Consider the following 24,378-nt stretch of genomic DNA (forward strand, 5'->3'; position numbering starts at 1 on the left):
GAGAAGAAGAGGTCACATTCTACAAAGAAGAGGTTGTCACTTGTACTCAAGACACATTTCATTGAAATTATAAAACCGGTAAAATAAAGCGCTCAGATTTAATAAAACCAAATTTCACTGGAGTGTATCTGAAGAAAGGCTTAACTGTGTGCAGACAGAACTACATTTACACAGGCAATGCTTTCTAAGCAGTCAATAGACTCAAGGCCTCTGTTCCAGACAGGGCTGGACAAACTAGTGTGTCGACTTCTGAACTAAGTCCAATCCAGAAGTCAGTGGATCTTAAGATGTGCATTCATCCTCAGAGAAATATAACATTACCTCAGTTATTTTAGCTAGTGTTTAAAAATATAAGACAAAAGTTAACTCAATGCACATCATGGTGACTATAAAACAATATCACCCTGCAACTGCGATCATCTGTAGTTAACAGAGTCCGACAGAATTTAAGAGACAATGTACCATGGATTGCAGATGTTCATTATCTTTTTTAATATCACATTTCTCACGTGGGAAATTCATAAAGCAGCACTTACCAATAGGGGAGTGCATAACAAGTGCATTCTAAGGGCATGTTCACACAGCGGAAAATGAATTACCGTATATACTCGAGTATAAGCCGAATTTTTAAGCACAGTTTTTGTGCTGAAAAAGCCCCCCCCCCTCAGCTTATACTCGAGTCAGTAAGTTTTCCCAGTTTTTTGTTGCAAAATTGAAGGGGGGGGGGGGTTTGCTTATACTCGAGTATATACAGTACTCTTCATTTTCCGCCACTGGCATTTACTAGCCAAGATGGCATGCCGATGCAGTGCATCAGCATTCCAACGCGGCAACCAGGTACTGATTAGGCCTGGATGAATGGGCCTAGTCAGCAAGAAATCTTGAGCTGCGGACACCACGGCTGAATCAGTTGCGGAATCCGCACCAAGATCGAGCAAGACGTTTCTTTTTCCACGTCCTGCTGCAATCTCTGCCTCCCATTGAAAACAATGGGAGGAGGATTCTGGGAGGCATCTGCTCCGGATTTAGGGGCAAAATCTGCCCCCATATTGGGAGGAGGATTCTGGGAGGCATCTGCTCTGGATTTAGGGGCAAAATCTGCCCCCATATTGGGAGGAGGATTCTGGGAGGCATCTGCTCCGGATTTAGGGGCAAAATCTGCCCCCATATTGGGAGGAGGATTCTGGGAGGCATCTGCTCTGGATTTAGGGGCAAAATCTGCCCCCATATTGGGAGGAGGATTCTGGGAGGCATCTGCTCCGGATTTAGGGGCAAAATCCGCCACCAAATCCACAGCAATTTCCTCAGTGTGAACACAGCCTAAAAGTATGTTCACAAACCAGAGTGCATGAATTTCTGAAAATCTTATTGAAGTGTATGGTATAACTACAGAAATGTATGAAACAAATCTGATCCATGTGAATTTACCCTTAAGATGATTTCAAAGCCAACTCAGTTGTTCCTCAAGTCCATTGCAAAATCTCCATGTATTATACCACATAATACATATTATACTAAAGAATTGTATGTTGACAAACCAAAAATGTCTACCGTGTTCAAACAAGGCCTTATGGATGCTCTTCTGCGATTTGGAATATTGGTCCTATATGATCAAAGCAATTTGGTAGATTTGCAGGTGCATTTTTGAGTTTCCTAAACTCAACTCATATTATGGACATCGAAAAACATGCTTATGGCCTATACACAAGATAGCTGGCAAGTCTCTGACTGCCAACCCGTTGATCTTGAGAATGGGAGTCTGGTATCCCCCATGTGAATGGAGCAGCAGCTGTGTATTTGCAGGAAATGAGGAAGTCTCACTGAAATGAATGCAGCACAAAGTACAATCCCTATGAAAGATGAGGCATCATGAACATGCATGTGCCAAAATTGCCAGTCTAGTAGCCTCAATGCCAGATTTTAAAGTGAAACACCACCATTTACCAGGAACACCTAATCAGGCTTATTTTTTTTAGTGCTCTGTATAGAGATAAAAAAAAATATATTCGGCTACTACCCAGACGCAAGCGGCCATTGACAAATGTGTCCCTTTGCTTGCTACTGCACAGTAGTAAGACCTAATGCATTTAATAGACAGGGTGTCTGCTTTAGTTATACAATGACAAATCTGACCAGTCTGGAAGGAGAATACAAATAAATACAACTAGCCCAATTCAATGGGGTTTTAATTAGAGATGAGCGAACACTAAAATGTTCGAGGTTCGAAATTCGATTCGAACAGCCGCTCACTGTTCGAGTGTTCGAATGGGTTTCGAACCCCATTATAGTCTATGGGGAACATAAACTCGTTAAGGGGGAAACCCAAATTCGTGTCTGGAGGGTCACCAAGTCCACTATGACACCCCAGGAAATGATACCAACACCCTGGAATGACACTGGGACAGCAGGGGAAGCATGTCTGGGGGCATAAAAGTCACTTTATTTCATGGAAATCCCTGTCAGTTTGCGATTTTCGCAAGCTAACTTTTCCCCATAGAAATGCATTGGCCAGTGCTGATTGGCCAGAGTACGGAACTCGACCAATCAGCGCTGGCTCTGCTGGAGGAGGCGGAGTCTAAGATCGCTCCACACCAGTCTCCATTCAGGTCCGACCTTAGACTCCGCCTCCTCCGGCAGAGCCAGCGCTGATTGGCCGAAGGCTGGCCAATGCATTCCTATGCGAATGCAGAGACTTAGCAGTGCTGAGTCAGTTTTGCTCAACTACACATCTGATGCACACTCGGCACTGCTACATCAGATGTAGCAATCTGATGTAGCAGAGCCGAGGGTGCACTAGAACCCCTGTGCAAACTCAGTTCACGCTAATAGAATGCATTGGCCAGCGCTGATTAGCCCGATGAAGTAGAGCTGAATGTGTGTGCTAAGCACACACATTCAGCACTGCTTCATCACGCCAATACAATGCATTAGCCAGTGCTGATTGGCCAGAGTACGGAATTCGGCCAATCAGCGCTGGCTCTGCTGGAGGAGGCGGAGTCTAAGGTCGGACCTGAATGGAGACTGGTGTGGAGCGATCTTAGACTCCGCCTCCTCCAGCAGAGCCAGCGCTGATTGGCCGAATTCCGTACTCTGGCCAATCAGCGCTGGCCAATGCATTCTATTAGCCCGATGAAGTAGAGCTGAATGTGTGTGCTTAGCACACACATTCAGCTCTACTTCATCGGGCTAATAGAATGCATTGGCCAATCAGCGCTGGCCAATGCATTCTATTAGCTTGATGAAGCAGAGTGTGCACAAGGGTTCAAGCGCACCCTCGGCTCTGATGTAGCAGAGCCGAGGGTGCACAAGGGTTCAAGTGCACCCTCGGCTCTCCTACATCAGAGCCGAGGGTGCGCTTGAACCCTTGTGCAGCCTCAGCTCTGCTACATCAGAGCCGAGGGTGCGCTTGAACCCTTGTGCACACTCTGCTTCATCAAGCTAATAGAATGCATTGGCCAGCACTGATTGGCCAGAGTACGGAATTCGGCCAATCAGCGCTGGCCAATGCATCCCTATGGGAAAAAGTTTATCTCACAAAAATCACAATTACACACCCGATAGAGCCCCAAAAAGTTATTTTTAATAACATTCCCCCCTAAATAAAGGTTATCCCTAGCTATCCCTGCCTGTACAGCTATCCCTGTCTCATAGTCACAAAGTTCACATTCTCATATGACCCGGATTTGAAATCCACTATTCGTCTAAAATGGAGGTCACCTGATTTCGGCAGCCAATGACTTTTTCCAATTTTTTTCAATGCCCCCAGTGTCGTAGTTCCTGTCCCACCTCCCCTGCGCTGTTATTGGTGCAAAAAAGGCGCCAGGGAAGGTGGGAGGGGAATCGAATTTTGGCGCACTTTACCACGCGGTGTTCGATTCGATTCGAACATGGCGAACACCCTGATATCCGATCGAACATGTGTTCGATAGAACACTGTTCGCTCATCTCTAGTTTTAATCCCAATTTTTAATCCCCAGCAAAACTGCCATTGTTTAGTAAAGAAGGATTTACAGCAATATCTTCTTGGAAGAGTTCCCAGGATTTTTTGACTGGACCAAATTTATCAAAATGATCCATTTCATGATATTACACAGCTATTCTCCCAAAAACACATTGCCTCCAGTTGAGAATATGGTATGTATAGTGCCATGGCACTATACATGGCACAGGGTTCGTGATAAGGACGCTGAGGGACTGTGTTAAATCAGCCTACATGGTGCCACACACAGGAAGAAGTGTGTTAAGACTGGAGTTTCCTATGCCAATCTTGATCAATTCCTCCTATGACAGATGTCCCAGGAACTGGCAAAGACTTCAACTAGGATTTACACAAGTTGTAAATCTGTTGGTCTATAGGGTTAGCAAGGTGAAAAGTACAAAGCAGCATTTTTTTTTTATGCAAAATGCCAAGAGACTCATTTTTGAGTCAGAAAACTGGCATGATCATGTTAATTTCTCCAGTCTATAGTGCTTAGTCCTGAAATCACAGAAAAGGGTTCATATTCTGACCCATAGAGGCAATATTTGTGGCAATTCCAGAAAACATGGCATGTTTAGGGCATATGATTACTTGTTTTCCAAGCAAACAGGAAAATTGTAATGAAAGTGTAAAACCAAGATTTGACTTTTGCTTTTGGTAGTGCCAATGCTAGTTGAATATTGAGTGTCAGCCCATAAACATAGCAAGACAATTTTTATGACAACCAATGTCAGCAGAAGAGGCAACCAAGACCCTCCTACAAGAGTTCCCATAAATCTGCTCCAGTGTTTGTTTTTTCCACCAACTCCTTGTTCGGTCAGTTTGGTGTGTCATGTAGGTGGTGGCTACATACAACCCTTCTTGCAGAAAACTGATCAAAATCTTAAGTGTATGGGATGCTCGAGGAGAAGTTATAATACATTACTACTACAGTTCTGCCGATTAAATTTTTTTTACCAAGTTTTAACTCAATAGTGTTAACATAGAAAATAGTGCATATATAAAATTTCATATCATATATAAAATACATATTGAAACTACATATGCAGGACCTCCATTTAAGCCTCTGCATGTTCAAGGTGTGGCAGCAATGACAACGGGCACTTCATAGACACATTAGTCAATGCAATCCTGTTCCTTGTCGACAGAAGGTCACTCATTTTGTGCTTGATCAAAACAGCAGTCAAGCCAACAGCAGAACTGAACATTAAAGCCCCATTCTGACATAACGTTTTATATCTTGGTCCTGTTGTATAGGGTATACTTATACAAAGTGAAAAACGCACTCGCCCACAGAGCAGTGAATTGCTGGTCATATGATGGAAAGAATGACCTGCTGCTTCACACACCAGCTGGAAGTCCATTTTTCTATGAGAGACTGGATCTTACACTCTTAAAGACTTACATAAAAATCAGGATGTGTGAATTGGCAGGTTGATCTATCCATCACATATCCAGCCTTCTCAATGTTTGAAGGCTGAATAAAGTGAACGGTGCCGAATGAGTGAATGGATCGTTCACTTTGTATCCGTACACACTGCACTACAGGGCCAGGAGGCAAAACTTTTTGCTTGGATGGGGCTTTAAACAATGTAGATGGCAGTCTCAACTAATTTATTATACTTTTTCTCTTGTTATGCAAAAATATAGATGTCAAAACTAAAATAGGTTACAGGTTTGCTAAACAGTAAATCTCGCCCCCAATAAAATGTCACTTATGCTTCCAACTACGGTAACTCCTAATTCTATGTGCAAATTCCAAGTAACTGGTCTACCATGACCTATGAAATCTCATTCAGTTATTAACTGGAGTGAAATGTTGGCTTCTTTATGAGCCAATTATGACTTCCTGGGTTATAGATTTGAGGTCATCAATACATATCTATACATAGATATGGTGCAAAATAAGCAATGTTCTGTGGCCTCTAAAGTTAAGAATAGGAGCAGCCACATTCATGGGCTGTTAGAGTTCTAACTTTGCAAGCAAATCTGCAATTTTGTTTCCAGTAACATGAATGCCATGTAACTAAATCGACCCTCAGCAATGTCTGACCAACCAGTCAAATAGGATACCTCTACATAAGGAGACTTGAGCTCATACATAACATGGTGGTCACTCAGTTTACCTATTACAAGGTACACTCCCAAACGCTTTTGATCTTGAAAGTGAATGATGAGCATTATCAAGGTTTCTATGGTATGAAGGTTCAGTGACTGTCTCAGGTACTTGTAAGTGCCCAGGATCCCTGTGGAATGATGTACTTTCAGTCATATAGACCTTGGGCTTCTGATGGTATTTTAGCCTGTAAGTGTCAGTCATACAGTTGTCCACAGAGAAATATGTAGTGAGGGAGACTGTATCATTTACATGGGAAACAGGATCCATGGTCTGCTGAAGCATCTTTGACCGACAGTCATACATTGAAGATCCAGACAAATTTGGCATGTTTATTTGTAGATCACTGCTGTGAAACGCATCTTTCTTTGGATAGTAGTCTACATCAGTATCGGGTCGGATAAATTCGCCAGGTGAATGCCTCTCAGCGCTGACTGAATGTACATGAGACAAGGTGTCTAGATGTGCAGCACTGGCTGCTAGTGCCAAATTCTGCTCAGTTCTGGACATAGCACTTCGGTTATACTTCTTGGGAGGAAGAGGAGGAGGTAAATCTGTAGGATCATGGTGATTTACACAGCAGCCGTCCTCTCTGATGCTGGACTGCTTTTCATCAGATGCAAAATAAGGTGTGTTCATATACTGTACCCTATTGCACTGTGCAGAAAGACTGCTAGAAGAGATGGCTTGTCCATTCGTCTGCATCATCTGCGAATGTTCAATGTGCAAGCAGCAATTTTCTGGAGAGCAGGGCGACAGGTGATAAGACCTTTCCCGAGAGTCTTCTGGTTTGGTCACCTGTCCCTCTTTGTAGTTGTATTCTTTACGTAATGACAGAGTAGGTGAGCGGATGTCCTTTTTGCGGTCACCAATTTGTTTCCTTTAGGAGAAAGAAGTTGATATAAGATTATAAAACAGTCTAAGATCTGATCACTTCCTAATCTTGTAGCAAAATCTAACACAGACGGTTTCAAAGCTTTACTTGGCAGACAACTTCTCTTCCAGGTTTTACATGTTACATGCAGCATGGCAAACTGCTGTTTACTGTAGAAGCAGTTTTCCATGAGCACTTTATAATTTGGCCTTAAAGGGGTTGTCTAGGATATATCATGTGACTGCTGAGGCGAGTGGCCTAAGGAAAGGGAGACTGGACGTCACAAAAAGTTCAGATTAACAGTAGTTGGAAACCAGTATCGTATAATCTGTAATGATCCAGGAAGTCGAATTATCAGATGCCATATATACTAATATACACACACAACTGTATCCATGAATGTTTAACCCCTTAAGGACCAGGCCATTTTTTGGTTTCGCATTTTCGTTTTTCCCTCCTCACATTTCAAGAGCCATAACTTTTTCATTTTTCAGTTCACAGAGTCACATGATGGCTTATTGTTTGCGGGACAAATTGTACTTTGTAATGGCATCATTCAATATGCTGTGCAATGTACTGGGAAGCTGGAAAAAAATTCAGAATGAGGTGCAATTGGAGAAAAAATGCATTTGCGCCATTTTCTTATGGGTTTAATTTTTACAGTGTTCACTGTTTGGTACAAAAGACATGTTACCTGTGTTCTACGTGTCAGTACGAACGCGGTGATACCAAATTTATATAGTATTTGAAATGTTTTGATACTTTTAAAAAAATGATAAACTTTGCAAAATAGAAAAAAAATTTTGTGTCATCATGTTCTAACACCTGTAACTTTTTCATATTTCCATGTATGGAGCTGGTTGTGGTGTCTTTTTATGCGGGACAAGATGACGTTTCTATTGATACCATTTGGGGAAAGATCTGATGGTTTGATCACTTTTTATTCAATTTTTTATAGGAGGCAAAGTGTTGAAAAAAACGCTTTTTGGTTGTTTTTATTTTTTTTGCCGCTACGCCGTTCGCAGTACGGGATAAATGTTTTAATATTCTAATAGTTCGGGCATTTTGGAGCGCGGGGATACCTAATATGTTTATGTTTAATGTTCTTTAATTACTTTTATAGCTAATCTAGGGAAAGGGGGGTGATTTGAACTTTTATATTTTTTTTATTTTTTTAATACTTTTAAAAACTTTTTTTTTTCTTCTGTTACATTTATGATCAGACCCCTTAGTTACCTTGAAACCTAGGGGGTCTGATCGCTCATACTATTCACTGCAATACTACAGTATTGCAGTGAATAGGAAAATCGCAGCACTTCTATTAGACGATGCCTCTGGCATCATCTAATAGATCTAGTGCAGAGACAAGCCTGGAAGCCTTCAATAGGCTTCCGGCTGTCATAGCAACCGATCACCGCCCTCATGTGACGTTCAGGAGGGCAGCGATCGGCGAAACATGGCGGCGCCCATGCCGCCGGCGCCGTTTACACACTGCGGTCACGTTTGACCGCAGTGTGTAAAGGGTTAACAGCAGCGATCGGCTCGGGCACCGACCGCTGCTGTTATTGGCAGGTCCTGGCTGTATTATACAGCCGGCATCTGCCGTGTATGGAGCGAGCTCAGCGTGTGAGCTCGCTCCATACATCCCCATGCGACCCAGGACGTACAGTTACGTCAAGGGTCGCTAAGGGGTTAAGAGTTAAAGATGACAAAAAAATAAAAAAAATAAAAAAAAAATTCCCTGATAACACAAAACAGGAAATTAAATTCCACTCCTACCTTTGACCAGTTGGACTGTGTATGTGCATGGGCTCACGTGGAACTGGCGATAACCTATCTTCATATCTATTACGTTCAATACCATTACAATCTTTGAAGTAACCTTAAAAACACAAAAATATAGTGTCATATAGTCAGTATAGTGATACAGTCATGCTGAACTAGAATAAACCACAAAGAAGCCACATCCATTGCAACAATTGCATCCAGCCTAAAATAGAAGTATTTCTGTAACTTAAAAATACATGAACTTTTTCAGTACATTTTTGAAGATCAAACAGTTACGTGATGACGTGTGACATCCTGTATAGTACCATTCTACCTTTAATAGTTATTAAGAATAAACTATTCAACAGTAGTGACAGAAAGAACACAGCAGATGGCGGCAGTGATCCACCAGGGACACTACATACTATGAGGGAGGCAGGCCTCCATGTGAGTAATGCTCACTGACACCAGAAGGGTTTGTCTTCAGGATTCCAGTCCATGTAAAAATAGAAGCGTTATTTTTCTCTTCTGCTGACACAGAGAACCATGCATGGCTAAAACTAGCTTGTGATTCGGCTGAGAAGCTTGGCCCAGGGCTCTTTGCAAAACTAAATATGGCAGATGTTCGTGTTCTGGCCTGTAGAATCAATGCTGCATTATCTGAACAAGGGAGGTGGGCCAACTTATGACTTCATGTGGAAAGTTACTTTTTTGTTTTAGACAGAACCTTATAGGATAGTGCTGTTTGGTGTGTTTAAGCATTTATACCAGTGAATGTGACGCTATGGACCTGGGGTAATTCGCTGCATTATGGCCACAAGATCCAGTCCCCTCATAATTCAAGTAAACTACAGTTAGCGTACCAAAAGGGGGTCGAAGGTGATTAGCGGGAAAAAGAAGCGAGCAGCTCCCATTGAAATGAATGGGATTCAGTGTCAAAATCCGTCTGCAAAAACGCCTTAGGGAGTTTTCTGCATCTGTTCAATGGCTTCATTTAATGGAATAAAAACAGGTGCTAACAGAATTGCATCTGTATGCAAAGGGTTACCACTGGACTGGGCAAGAAAAGGTTGCCATAAGTCAGAATTTGGCCCAGATGCCGACATCCAGTAACCAGGGTGAATTGCAGAGGTCTTGAAAAAGAAGCGCCAAACAGCACTGTAAATATTGAGACTTTGTATGTGGGAATACCCCTTTAAGTTTTACATCAGAATACCATACAAACACCTCACTAAAATTTTCTCTTCGGTCTCCAAACACTTGGCTATGCCTGCACTATTCTACAAGGAACTGGGAAAAAAAAAATTATAATATATATATATGCATTATATATATATATTATATATATATATTATATATATATATTATATATATATACATATATATATACATATATATATACATATATATATATACATATATATATACATATATATATACATATATATATACACATATATATACACATACACATTATATATATATATATATATATATATATATATATATATATATATATATATATATATATATATATATATATTATATACATACATTGCATTATACATATGCATTATATATATATACACATACACACACACACACATATATATACACACACACACATATATATACATACACATATACACCGTATTTTCCGGACTATAAGGCGCACATAAAATACTTCGATTTCCTCAGAAATCGAAAGTGCGCCTTATAGTCCGGTGCGCCTTATATAAGGCTTGAAGCGGCGGCACGCGAGGAGTTAAGCGGCGGCCGCCGGCAAAGTCTCCATGCCGCTTCCATACATTGCAATGGGAGCGCGCTATTCAAATAGTATTCGTTCATCTCTAACTATTTGAATAGCGCGCTCTCATTGTAATGTATGGAAGCGGCATGCAGACTTTGCCGGCGGCCGCTGCTTAAAGAGATTCTACTAGAGATGAGCGAGTACTGTTCGGATCAGCCGATCCGAACAGTACTCGCTCAACTCTAGATTCTACCATTAAAAGAACTTCTTCCCCCTAACCACGTCGGAATAGCCTTAAAAGACTATTCGTCTCTTACCTTTCCCATAGCCAGCGCCGCCTTCTCCCTGAGCTGTGTTCGCGCCTTCCGTGTCGTCTTCTTTGGGCCTCATGGATGACGCATGCGCAGTCGGCTCTGGCTGTGAGAGCCTGTTAGAGCCGACTGCGCATGCGTCATCCATGAGGCCCAAAGAAGACGACACGGAAGGCGCGAACACAGCTCAGGGAGAAGGCGGCGCTGGCTATGGTAAAAAGGTAAGAGACGAATAGTCTTTTAAGGCTATTCCGACGTGATCAAGAAGGAAGTTCTTTTAAAGGTAGAATCCCTTTAACTCCTCGTGTGCCAAGCGCTTCCATTCATTTCAATAGAAGCAAAGTCTGCCGGCCGCCGCTTTCAATCATATAAGGCGCACCGGACAGCGCTGCGCCTTGTAGTCCGGTGCGCCTTATATATGGACCTAGGCAGGACTATAAGGCGCTCATGGGTAATGCGCCTTATAGTCCGGTGCGCCTTATAGTCCACAAAATACGGTATATACACACACACACACACACACACACACACACACTCTTATGGTGATAAAAGGGGTTGTCCAGCTTTCAAAAATCTGCAAATACATTACTGCTAAAAAACTAACTGTTCCCTTGTACATCCTTTTCTTAGCTTTATTTTACCTGAGACTCTTTGAATCACTTATTTATATGCAGTGAATCTGTGAAGAAACTACATTTCCTATGATGCATCTCCCTGCTCTCCCCTCCAATGATATCACATAAATCTGAGGTCACATGGTGTGATGTTTCATTTGCAAGCCCACCCCCTCTGTGAGCAGCAAACAGGGTGAGAGCAGACAGAAGCATCATGGAAAATGTAGTTTCTTCACAGTTTCACTGAATGTAAATAACAGAGATACAAGAAGCTTTAAAGTAAAATAGAACGAACAAAAGCCTGCACAAGGGAACAGAGTATTTTCCACTGCTGTGGATGTATTTGCAGAGAATTTTTAGAAGCTGGATAACCCCCTTTAAGAGAACCTGTCCCATGGAAAACGAAGGCAGCATATTATAGAGCAGGAGGAGCTGAACCGATTGATACATAGGTTACACAGAATTCCCCCCCCCACACACACACACACAAACCTGTCACTTACATCTCTGCGGAGACGTCAAGGAGGCAGTCATGTAGAGTTAGGCTGTTAAGGTTAGGACTACCTATTTGACCTCTCAGCATAGAATTAGCAGATATTTCAGTGAATAAATGACAAATTATACTGAACCCTTCCCCAAAAATATATACATCTGCTCAGGTTTGCTTTAAAGCTATAAGGGCTAGTTCACACAGGGTGCATCAGAATAGGACTAAAATGCACCTGCCGTGACCGTGGTGGCTTCCAACAGTTCCGGCTTCCTGCTCCGGAGTAGGCCCAAATAAATGGGTCTAGTTCGGCTGAATCAGCCGTGGAATCCCCCTGAAAAAAGGACAGCTCGATTCTTTTTTCCGCTAGCGGGAACAAGCCACTAGCAGAAAAAAAAAAAAGAACACTAGTGGTCTACATAGACATCTTTTGTGAGGGGACGGATTTTGAGGAGGATTCAGCGCCAAAATCCACCCCCTCTTGCCCCATGTGAACGAGCCCTACAAGACAAACCACAATTGCAGAAAATAACTACAGTTCAGATACCTTGCCAATGGCTTACCATTTAATTGGCTTCTACTGTGTGGAGAGGTAGAGAGATATCCATTTCCTGACTGCTGATGGTCACTGAAATACAAATGGCACCAATGAATACATGTAACAGAGAAAGAAACAGACCACATGACCCATCTAGCCTGCCCTTACATTGTTACCTTGTGTTCCACCAATCAACTAGTGTTTCACTGAAATATTCCCTGACATTGTGTTCCTTTGTCCTTGGGGTGTTTTTCTGTTTTTTAACTAACACACACACACACACACACACACACACACTTCCCTCCTGAATCTTATTTATACAATTCCTGTTCCATGTTAGCTCAGTGTTTTCTAGGTGAAGTCTCCAGAGCTGGACACAGTATTCCAGGTGTGGTCTCACCAGTGCAATATACAGCAGGATCACAACCTCTGTCTTCTGGCTATATCTCTAGCTATACAGCCCAGGATTCTAAATGCTCTCCCCAATGCCTGGCTTCTTTGCTGTAGCTGTCGGAGACCAGAACCCCTAGGTCCTTCTCTTCTGAATTCTTGATGAATACAAAACTGTCAATACGATACTCAGAGGGAACCTGTGCATTTTCTAAGGGGGCGTTCCTACTTGTACCTCTGTCCGCCAGCCGTAATCGCAGAAAAAACAGCTCAGGGATGGCTTGCATACAGTCAGTTTAAAAACCCATTCATTTCAAAGGGTTTTTAAACTCCCTTCCTGCATGGGCATTTGCCGATTTTCGTTTTTGACTCCCCACCCTCCAAACCCCATAACTTTTTTTTAAAAAAAAAAAAATTTTTTGCTCTCAGAGCCATATGAGGTCTTAATGTTTGCAGGACAAATTTTTCTTCATGATACAACCATTAATTATTCTGTACAATATACTGGGAAGCTTGGAGGAAAAAAAAAAGTCAGGATGGGGGGGGGGATTTGAAGTGCATTTGTGCAACTTTCTTACAGGCTTCGTTTTTACAGCGTTCACTGTGCAGTCAAAGTGACAAGTCACCCGTATTCTATGTTTCGGTAAGAATCAGAGGATAAATTTATATGGTTTGATTTACATTTTAACCCCTTAAAATCCAAATCTGTGTGAAAATGTATTTATTTTTCCAAACATCGCCATATTCTGACACTTGTAACTTTACTTTATACTTCCGTGTAAGCATAAGGCTCTTTTTTTTTTTTTTTGCAGGACCAGCTGTACTCTTTACTTATACCATTTTGGGGAACTGCTATTGCTTTGATCATGTTTCATTAAAATTTTTAATCAGGTGCAAAACAAAAAAAAAAAAAAAAAAAAAAAAAAAAAAAACCTGCAGTTTAGCACTTTTGATTTTTTTTTTTTTATCCCTACTACAGCATATACTGTACGAGAAAAATATTTGTACAGATTTGTAGACCGGGCGTTTTCGGACACAGGGATACCTACTGTTTGTGTGTTTCACAGTATTTAAGTACTTTTAAATGTGTTCGAGGGAAAGTGGGTTGATTTGAATTTACTGTATATACTAGAGTATAAGCCGACCTGAATATAAGCAGAGACCCCTAATTTTGCCACAAAAAAAACTGGGAAAACTTATTGACTCGAGTATAAGCCTGGGGGGGGGGGGGGGGGAATCCACCATTGCAGATAAAAAGTCTGGTCAGCTTAGTAATTCCATGTGCCTCATAGTAATAGCAGTTAACCCCATCATGTCCCTCACATTAACCCCCTGTGTGCTTCACATAAGAGTTACTGATATGTGGGACATATGGAGGTAATAATTAGGTATCTTCATAATTAAGGTCCTTCATTAGTACCCTCAAGTGTCTCACATATTAGTAACCCTTATATGGGGCACACAGGGGTTAATATGAGGGACATGATGGGGTTAACTGTTATTAATATGAGGCACATTGAGTTACTGAAACTAAATTAATAACCCCAAATGCCTGACATTAATAGGCAGAGTAACTAAAGGAAGGTCCCTGTGTGTGTCACGTTACTGTAGCTTCCTCTCCTCCATACAACAGACATCTTCCATAAGACACAATGAATCCTGGCCACTCATCTGCAGGGTAGATGCTACATCCTAGTGTGCTAAAGGACCTCTGATGATGTCATGACCATGTGATCAGACTCGTGTGGGCAGAGCTACTAGGATTTAGACTCAACCTTATCTGCAGATACAGTTACATACCAGTGGCTACAGGACCTTTGATGACGTCAGTCACATGACCTCATGACAAGCCAATCACAGAGCAGTAGCACTAAAGCACCTCCCCCTTCCAGTTTTCTGTGCTCCGTGGACCCTGACTTGTGTATAAGCCGAGGATAAGTCTGCTTATACTCGAGTATATATGGTAATACACATTATATATATATATATACATATACATACACATACATACATACATACACACACACACACACACAAACAAACACACACACACACGAATGGGTTTTTAAAATGGCCATATGCAAGATGTCCCCAAGCTGTTTTTCATACAATTTCGGTGGAATCATGGTGAGCAGACAGTGGCACAAGTGTAAATGCCCCCTTTCGTCTGTAAACATTGAATTGCAATTTCTTTACAGAATCAGGCATGTGAATAACAACATTTTTAAATATAACAGTCTCACATCAGGAGAACTGCATTAACCCTTTTGCTGCTGTGGGTTTTGGATATTTTTCACCACTGGTTGCCAGAACAACTTTGGGGGAAAAAAAAAAACAAAAAAAAAAACAACAACCTGCATATAAATTTGTATCAGTTGCTAAATCTGTAAGCAAAACAAACTTATATGGACCACACCTCCCGTAAATAAGAGTTTAATGCATGCAGAGTTCATGCTTATTACTTAGGCCTAACTCCTATATCCACATATCTTCATTAAATCACCAGAACGAGAAGGAAGCTAAGCTTTTAAGCTAAGGGGTGGGTGTATTGCCAATAGATGGAAGTCATCTTAGAAAGCAGTGACGCCAGCTCTGTGCATAGGGCTCTAACGTGCATGAGACCATGGGTACATTCAGATAATAGGAAGCTTGGTACTTTATATGAAGCAAGTACATCACACCTACATTAATTTACATCCTGTCTAAAGGAACTCTGATCATCCCTTTATCTAGACCAGATTTCCTGTGACAGATTTCCAGCTCCACCCCATTCCCCTTTGAAATTCATCCTCCAAAATTATCACTTTTCAAAGCAGTTTAGGTGGTCATCTCAATGATCTTTCACTGTACCTGGATATTTTGACAGTATAGTTGGCTGTTAAAAGGTGTGAGGTGAACCAAGAAACATCAACCTGCTCTCATATGTACCATTTTGGTGAAGGGGCGAAATATGCAGGAAGATTCAACATTTCTTAAATCCACTCCTATCTTTGGCTTCAAAAAACCATCAAAACTGCACAATAAGAGCACCCATACCTGTACTACAAAGTTATGATACAGTTTCTAATTTACCTGCAAAGACTTTCCTGAAGACCCTTCATATCAGCAAAGCTAGTTCCTTCAATTATTGGAGAATCCAGATTACTTGAGCCACTGCTGATGTGATCGCTGCTTTCATACCCAGATTCGGCCCTCTGCATTTGCCAGCTGTCAAGATGGTAAATCTTGGACTCTGAATTAAGTTTGTTTCTCTCGTTCTGACCTTTTCCAAGAGATTCTAAAGAACTCCTGCTGCCAGATTCCTGTTTTATCTCATCCTCATAGATAGTCATTAGGACCTTTTTCTTAGGACTCTCTTTTTGATTAGCATTTTGATCCTTGACAGGCTGGTGTCTGTTATTAGACTGTGTTGTATGCCGCGGGCTTGATGGACTTTTCTCATTCTCATTAAAAATGCTGTCCACATTTAGAGTTTCTCGCATGGGTCTCCAGGGCTTTTTGTTTTTGCCATTTGTCTTGTCTCTGTATTCCTGACTGCTGTCTGTATCATAGCCAGACGAAGCATTGTTTTTCACTCTACTTAACTGCCTGGATTCAGGGACTGTGGACTGCCCTGTCGTGGAGGAGGAAGTGTGCCTGGGCTGCTGTTCAGATCTCTGCTGCTTATATGGCCCTCTTCCTTGACTGCTGAAGAAGTGAGGGTCGGGATACTGTCTGAAACCATTTCTTGTAGGGGAAGATGCAGGTTTTAGTTGTGTTCCAGAGAAGGATTTTGATGGATATACCATACCTCCGGATAATTGTTCTGAAACAGAAAATAAATTAAATTAATAAATTTAAAAAAAAAACAAAAAAAAAAACGGGAGAACATTTTAATCTCCAGTCTCAAGATCATCTACTGTGCAGAATTTTGCAGTCAATTTGGTAAAAGTTCAGATGATATTTCCATTGAAAACAACAGATGTTAAAGAGGGTGAAAATGGGATTTTATTAGTGCAAGTTTACGAAGAGATGGCTTATCTATACATATCAGGTGTAGGCATTTAGCATAACCATGAGACACCAGGTTTAGATTTAGAACCAAGTCCTCAAACCTGTAAACAAGAAATGAACAGTTTCATGTTCTAAAATTTGCCGTTTTTATTGTAAATCAATAGCATGAAATAAATCGAACTACCTTTCGGCCTGGCAGGTTCCTTCTTCTGTGCTTTATCCACAGTTTTTCTTTGAGAAGATGATGAACTTTTTAGGTTATTCGCTCTTTGAGCACATTCTCGAGACAAGTCTTTTAACTTTTCCTGGTGATCATTCCGACCTAATTTAACTTCAATCAAAAACATAAGGCTTGAGTTAACCATTAGACCATTTAGGTGGTGCACATTATGCTTTATACCAAGAGAATCCTTTTGTGCATTTCTATACAGTATAAAGCGGCGTTCACACTGCTGCCACTGTCCGCCCTGAAATGTCTGTGGTAAACCATTTGAATGGGTTTTCAAAGGAGACCGCCCCTCAGCGTTTTCAGCCTCTCAGCCTGGTGTTCGTTTCTCTTCCGCGGACACAAAATCCTACAAGTGTCCTTTGTGTCTGCGGAATAAAACCGGACACCAAGCAGAGAGGCTGAAAACACTCACAGGCGGTCACCTTTGAAAACCCCATTCAAATGAATGGGTTTTAAAGTCGACCACTCGCAAGCCATCTGATATCCGCCCCGTGGTGTCCGTGGCAAACCCCTGAGAAACCTGACAGCAGCGGCAGTGTGAACGCCGCTTTAGAGTAACAGATGCCTGCACAGTCAGGGTATGCATACCCTATATAAGAAAACCTCTGCAAATAACACTCACAAAACGCTATCACATATTAAATTGCATTGTGGCAGGATACTTAAAGCGTTACTAAACTTTCAGACAAATTTAATTTTCTGGCAGCAATTGCGTCATTAATAAATTTTGTAATATACTTAACGTCACCAGAAAGGAGGCAAATGTGTTAATACTCTTATTTCATATGGCACTAAGGTTGCAGTGCCATCTCTTATTTCCAGAGATAGCAGTGGTTGAAAACAATCAGAATTAGGAAATTTATATGAAGCTGCATAATATTATGTGATGTAGATATCCCAACCCAGACTGTTTTCAACCAGTGATATCTCTAGAAATATAGAAAGCACTGCATCTATAGAGAATCTCCTCTCTAATATAACAGTAAAAGCAAGTTTGTACATTTTATAATGCCCTAGCTATAACAGTTTGAAGTGACCCTCCTTTATCCCCTCTACTTCTTACAGAGCCCTGTACGCCCTGTACACAATTATTCAGTGAGGCAGGAACAGCTCTCCGTGCAGAAGCAAAAAAAAAAAAAAGCAGGATTTCATACAAAGGATCCAAAAGCTGTTAATAAAAATACATTTCAAGTTTTATTAATTGCAGAAATACTGCCAGAAAAATCAAAAGTTGTCTAAGGGTGCATTCACACGATGTCTTTTGGCACGTAATGTGCCACGTAGACGCCGCGGGATCTTTTGTGGGCCGTATACGCTCCCATTGTTTTCAATGGGAGCCAGTACCGTATACGCCGCAAAATCACGTCTGCGAAATAGCGCCGCGTATACGGTACCGGCTCCCATTGAAAACAATGGAAGCGTATACGGCCTGCAAAAGATCCCGCGGCGTCTACGTGGCACATTACGTGCCAAAAGACATCGTGTGAATGCACCCTAAGAGTTTAGTTACACTTTGACTAGAAAAGATTGTCACCTGTTTATATTCCCATTACAGACAACCCCTTTAGATAGTAAAGACCATAACTTAGAAATAGTTTTACATACCAGGTCCTCTGCCAGCACTTGACTGAACACCACTGCCATTATATCCTGGATCATTCTGATTTTTGTAACCACTGTTCTGATAAATGTGTTCTCCAAAATCATCACGATCTCTGTTGTAGTCTGTCTTTTTGGATGTTGATATTCGTTCATGAACTGAGGAAAGAAAATGTACAAGAGAATCTATAGCGTTTCACATTTACACTTTCATGAAATCAGGTGGTAATAACCAGTTTGATGAAAACAGGAAAGGTGGATTGGCCAGAAGACTACCCCTTTTTCTTCAAAGAGCAGCAGTCCTTCATTCTTGGCAAATAGGCAATTTTGCCAAAAGAAGCAAAGATAGTCTACGTTTTCCTTGCTGCTATGATCACAGCCATTAAGATGAATGGTCGCGCATATATATATATATATATATATATATATATATATATATATATATACACACACACACACACACACACATAGATTGTAAGCTCTTGCGAGCAGGGCCCTCAGTCCCATTGTGTGAAATGACTTTCTTTGTAATGTATCTTTCTGTCTGTATTTGAACCCTACAAATTGTACAGTGCTGCGGAATATGTTGGCGCTATAGAAATAAAATTTATTATTATTATACCTATACACACACACACTGAAGATTCGCTTATCACAACAAAAAAAAACTAACACTAAAGAAACCACAGCAAAGCTTCATTTCCATAAAACACACCTGTATCCTCATTGGTGAAGATTCTTTTGTAAGGTGTCCAGTGCATGACCTGCCTGAGAGCATCATCTGTAGTCACTGCAGTGCCATCAGGATTTGCATAAAACAGTAGCAAAGGCTGGTAATGACACCGAATGCACTTGGTGACCACATCTTTCCATTTGGTACCAACCTGAATAAACAAGGGGAAAGAAAAAAAGTTACTGTGAAATTTAAAATTTAAACAAAAGATCTAGACATTTTATAAAAACTTATACAATTACCTCTTTCACTGATGCATCGTCAAATAAAACCCATCTGGCACTTTTTGTATGGTAGGCAAAGGCACAATAGTGTCGGCTTGTATAGCAGATCATACCCACAAGATAAAGTCTACTTTCTTTAGCTTGTTCATCTGTAACTCTAAAAAACAACTAGGGAAAAGCAAGAAATGTTTTAGTTCACCACACTGGAAGTAAAAGATGTCATCAAAATCTAGTTCATATATTGGTACATATTATAATGTCTCTATAATGTACAAAAACATATTGGTGATATTTATTTGTTTCATGGACTACAATGAGGATACATACCCCAGGTAAGTAGAGCTGTGTAGCTAAGTTCCGAACAACATCTTCAGTCAAGTCCGAGTTCTCAGAATCCCACACCAGACCAATGGTTACTATCTCCGGACAGTTCATTAGCACCCTGCGAATCTTTATCTTCTGGCCACAATTGCTCTAAAGGAATATAGACATTAAAGTCAATCACTGGCCTTAGCAGAATACATCACAAAAGTGTTGAGGACAGCGGTTGCCATACAGGCACATCACCACTGCAGCCAAGTAGACAGAAAACTGTGGCAAGACACTTGTGTGCAAAGGATGCATGTATAAGGGTTTATTTATTTTTTTTCTTATTTTATGTTACAAAAGTCCCTGCCCTTGACCACATTTATGCATAAATCAGAAAACCCCATTTTACTCATTTGACTTTGCTCACAAATTTCAGCTACTCCCTGCTCAGGAGGAAGATTCATGTAGAGTCACAGTAATGTGACAATTTTATAGCACTTACAGGACACTTTCTATAGTCATCCGCTGTGTTCGCAGCCTGTAGTAACTCAGCAAACATCTCTGGCTTCAGGCGCTCATGTCTTTCCAGCATTCGATCAACTTCATTACTAGAAAAGACATGGAAGGTACACAGGTGTTAAGAACATTGCAGAGGGAATACATTCTGTGTCTTTACTATTCATTATATGCTTCATTTCTCATTACTATCTATTGCTATAGTTATTACCGATCCCTAGGGCCCTTTCATTTTTACTGCAGTTTCCTTTCATGTATATTAAGCTCACACTGAAACAGAGAAATGTAAACTCAACCAAAGTCGTAAATTAATATTGACTAACAAGGCAGATTTTACAGTTGCTTTGCACACTATTACTTCAATAAAATATGATTCTATTTTTTTTTCAGTACTGAGTTAAACATTTTCTCTGATTTTGTAATGCAAGTCTAAATAGAGTTATCACCTATCATTCACATTTCAAGGCATAAGTCACTGTATACAGAACCTCTAGAGATTATAAGCTATATTTTATGTAAAGATAGTTGCTCTTTTCCCAATTGCATTTTTAAATATTTCTACATCAACATAAAAGGGGGTTCTTTACTGTAAGAGCAGACAACGGAACTAGCTACCAAGGGAAGTGATCATAGTGAATACACAAGGAGTTCAACAGGGGTCTGGAAGTCTCTCTTAGGCTAAGGCCTCACGGGAAAGAACAGCTGCGTGATCGCATTGCGGTTCTTTCCGTAGTGCTTTGAAGAGAAAGTTCACCGAGTTTTCCTCCGCAGACTCTCTCTTAACATTATATCTACGAGAAAGCCGCCGGCATTTCTATAGATATAATTGACATGCTGCAATTTGCAAAGCCGCAACGGCAAAGTGGGCATGGGATTCGCATGAATCGCACCCCCTTTGCTTGCACTGTAAAATGCCGCGATTTTTTCCCGCAGCATCTCCGCTGAGGGCAAATCGTGGCATTTACGTTCCGTGGGGCCCCGGCCTTAAAGGGAATCTATCAGGTCCAAAATGCTTCCCAAACCAAAAATAGCAGTGAATGAGCGTTTAATAGGAATTGAAACATACCCTTGTGGCCACATACCTATTCTTACAGAGAATCATCTTATTGATATGCAATGAAGCCTGCAAGTGCACCAGGGGATGTACTGAATTGCCAGATTTGTCTACAAATTTCCCAAATTAGCACCACCCTGGTACACCTTCAGGCTGATTTACATCGCCATAAAAAAAAAAAAAAAAAAAAAAAAAAAAAGTTACATTTTCTGCATTACTTTATCAGTTTGTAGCCACAAAGATATGTTTCTGCAACTATTTAACCCCCTATACAGCACTAACATATGGATTTTGCCCTCTAGATCATCACTGCAGGAAAACAGATTGAATGAATTTAAGCCTTTATTCAATCTTACAGACTGGGTATATTCTCTTCCTTCCTACTTGTGTGCCCAAGTTAACTTTGTGCCTCAATGGTGCTGAGGTTAGTTGAGATTGCTAACTTTGTAATCCCTTGAGGTTATATAAGTGCATATGGATTTCAGATGCCTGGGTCATGAGACTGATGCAATTCTCTCTGCACTGGATACAGATAAATGGGATCCCTAGTGTAAATGCTGACTTCAATATGAGGTTATAAAGTATAATACTCTGGTTTTCATATGGTCATACACTATTTCTTACAACCATCTATAAAACAAAGGTCCCCTGCCCGCCCAGCAAATATAAAAGGAGTAGATAACACTAGCGTTTCCAATTCCCCCTTGGCAAAGAAGCCATCTACAGAACACTAGTTAGTTGCAATAAATTTAGAAAGCTAATGTGAACGGGTATGTGGGAACCTGCTTAGAAGCAGCATGAGACAAGGCATTTATACAGGCTCACCATACAATTATATTTATATGTGCTCATTTCTCGCAAAGGTTAAAGCCCATTAGTGGCGCCACGCTCCAGCTAAATTGCAGAGAGCTCACCATTCAGACATGATGTAAGTAGTCGCTCTTTTTTAAAACTTTGACAGTGAAAGTGATTTTCATTCCGAAAGTCAGAATTTCTAAGCTAAATGCTCATGGTAGCTCATACAAAGAGGCAGCACAGCAGCCCAAAGAAAGAACATCTGCTTGTGTCTGGAACCCTGGGCCCAAATAACATGGTGCACTTACAGCTTGAGTCACAATTCAAAGAGGCTGCAATTTAAATAAAACATTAACATGCTAAAATCCGCCCACGCCTCGGTAACTGCGCATTATTTATCCGAAGATTGGAAAAACTTTTCCCAACAAAGCTTATAATGCCTCTGACTCACTAGAAATAAGAATGTGGAGGGAAGTAATTTCCTGCCACTCATGGCTGAAACACAAATGGAAATGTGTTTTTGACAGGATTAATATGAAAATGCTAGATACTGGAGAAATGCTCTTCGCCTTTAGAAAGGTGCTCAATAATAACATGCCGCGATTCCAAAAGCGGTTAGAGACTTTAGCTCCCCATTCACTTAGATATCGTCTATGCAAAGATCATTGCTGTGTAAAAGTTGCTATTAGGCTATGTAACTAAATCTGGAAGAAGAGGCTGTATAGCAATACATCTACAGTACCACAGAAAAATACTATTAAAAGCAAACAACCACCACAGAGGGTAGTCCATAATAAAGCTGGGAGCAGCACTAGGACAGTAGGGTAGAGGAATCCTGGTAAACAAACAATACACGACAGACACTCTTTACAATCATTTGAGGTATTACATGTTTCACATTCCCTGTCCAATACTGTTTTTTGGCAATATCCTTATTTCTTTGCTATACCACCCAACGAAGTCCAGAATCACCTGCTGTTTATAAGCTAGACAGCCAAATTCATAGGTCTCCTTTTACAACCCATAAATCGAATTCTTAAATTTCATTACGCCTTCACAACTTTCTACAGTAAGCCATTTGGTTGGAAAGGTTAAGAGTTATTAAAAAGGAATTTCTTGAATACATGTTAACACTTTTTCACAGCACAAAGTACAAGGGAGGTGAATGGGCTGAAGTTTCAGCATAATCCCCTTCTTACTACAAAATAACTAGGTTAGCTGAGGCCAACATAGCGCACTGGATTTTAGGGAAGTGGAGTGAAGCTACATTCACACAACAGTGAATAATGGTTGTATGATGTTTTTTTTGTTTTCTTTTTACCAGACATCACCCCACAGCATTAGATTCAATGTCAGTAAATAGATAAAATAGATATCGAGATCCCACGTTGTGTCCTGCAGCAGAAAAGCGCTGCAAGAAAATCCACAGCCGCAACAAATCATGGTTTTTCCCTGAAAGTTTGCAGAGGTTTCCTCTGTGGACTTTCTGCTTCTATTATACCTATAGGGAAACCACCAGCCTTACCGTAGTTATAGTTGACATGCTGTGATTTCCAAAACTGCGACCGACAGTTATGGGCAAACCATAACGTTTATCCTACGTGGGGCCCCGGCCTAAATGTAGCCTAAGACAGTGTGTGCTGATCAGCATATAACAATGCTCATCATTGAATGCAGTTAGGAAAGGTATAGAACACTCACCAAAGTGCAGTAGTGGAAATGTAACGCACAAATTCTGTAAAAGGCAAAGGATCCGATGATGCTCCACAACTCCGGCACACACACTGAGAAGTAAACAAGCAGATATTAGAAGAAAAATAGGAGGAAAAAGGCCATGATTTGTAAAATGAAAATTAACAAAAGTTTCCAACCTGCTCATACAGGGTCATTGCAAACTTCTGATGGGTAATGCAGGATTTTGAAGTGCACATATCGCCCTCACTGTTTGGCACAATATGGAAATGAATTCGCTGCAGAATGTTTTCCTGTAAGCGGCACATAATTGGAAGAAAACTTATTAAATATGTAGCAGGTGAACTGTTGAAAAGCAAAAGTACAATAATAAAAAAAATAAAAAAAAAAAAAAAAAAGTCTATGAAT

The 24,378-nt window shown here is 40.8% G+C and overlaps 1 protein-coding gene across 1 annotated transcript in view; it reads right to left on the bottom strand.

Moving 5' to 3' along the window:
- Positions 1-3,945: 3,945 nt before the first annotated feature.
- USP53 (ubiquitin specific peptidase 53) overlaps positions 3,946-24,378 on the bottom strand; it is a 34,687-nt gene continuing 14,254 nt past the window's right edge. The window contains exons 4-15 of the mRNA XM_075286061.1: positions 24,150-24,263; positions 23,980-24,062; positions 20,416-20,521; positions 19,932-20,078; positions 19,623-19,772; positions 19,363-19,531; positions 18,654-18,806; positions 17,004-17,150; positions 15,899-16,631; positions 12,462-12,526; positions 8,749-8,851; positions 3,946-6,975 (exon numbers count right to left, since the gene is read on the bottom strand). Coding sequence (XP_075142162.1) covers positions 6,102-6,975; positions 8,749-8,851; positions 12,462-12,526; positions 15,899-16,631; positions 17,004-17,150; positions 18,654-18,806; positions 19,363-19,531; positions 19,623-19,772; positions 19,932-20,078; positions 20,416-20,521; positions 23,980-24,062; positions 24,150-24,263 — 2,844 coding nt within the window. The 3' untranslated portion in view covers positions 3,946-6,101. The remainder of the gene's footprint in view (positions 6,976-8,748; positions 8,852-12,461; positions 12,527-15,898; positions 16,632-17,003; positions 17,151-18,653; positions 18,807-19,362; positions 19,532-19,622; positions 19,773-19,931; positions 20,079-20,415; positions 20,522-23,979; positions 24,063-24,149; positions 24,264-24,378) is intronic.

The sequence above is a fragment of the Leptodactylus fuscus genome, chromosome 1, assembly GCF_031893055.1.
Source record: "Leptodactylus fuscus isolate aLepFus1 chromosome 1, aLepFus1.hap2, whole genome shotgun sequence".
In the NCBI taxonomy this organism is placed as follows: domain Eukaryota; kingdom Metazoa; phylum Chordata; class Amphibia; order Anura; family Leptodactylidae; genus Leptodactylus; species Leptodactylus fuscus.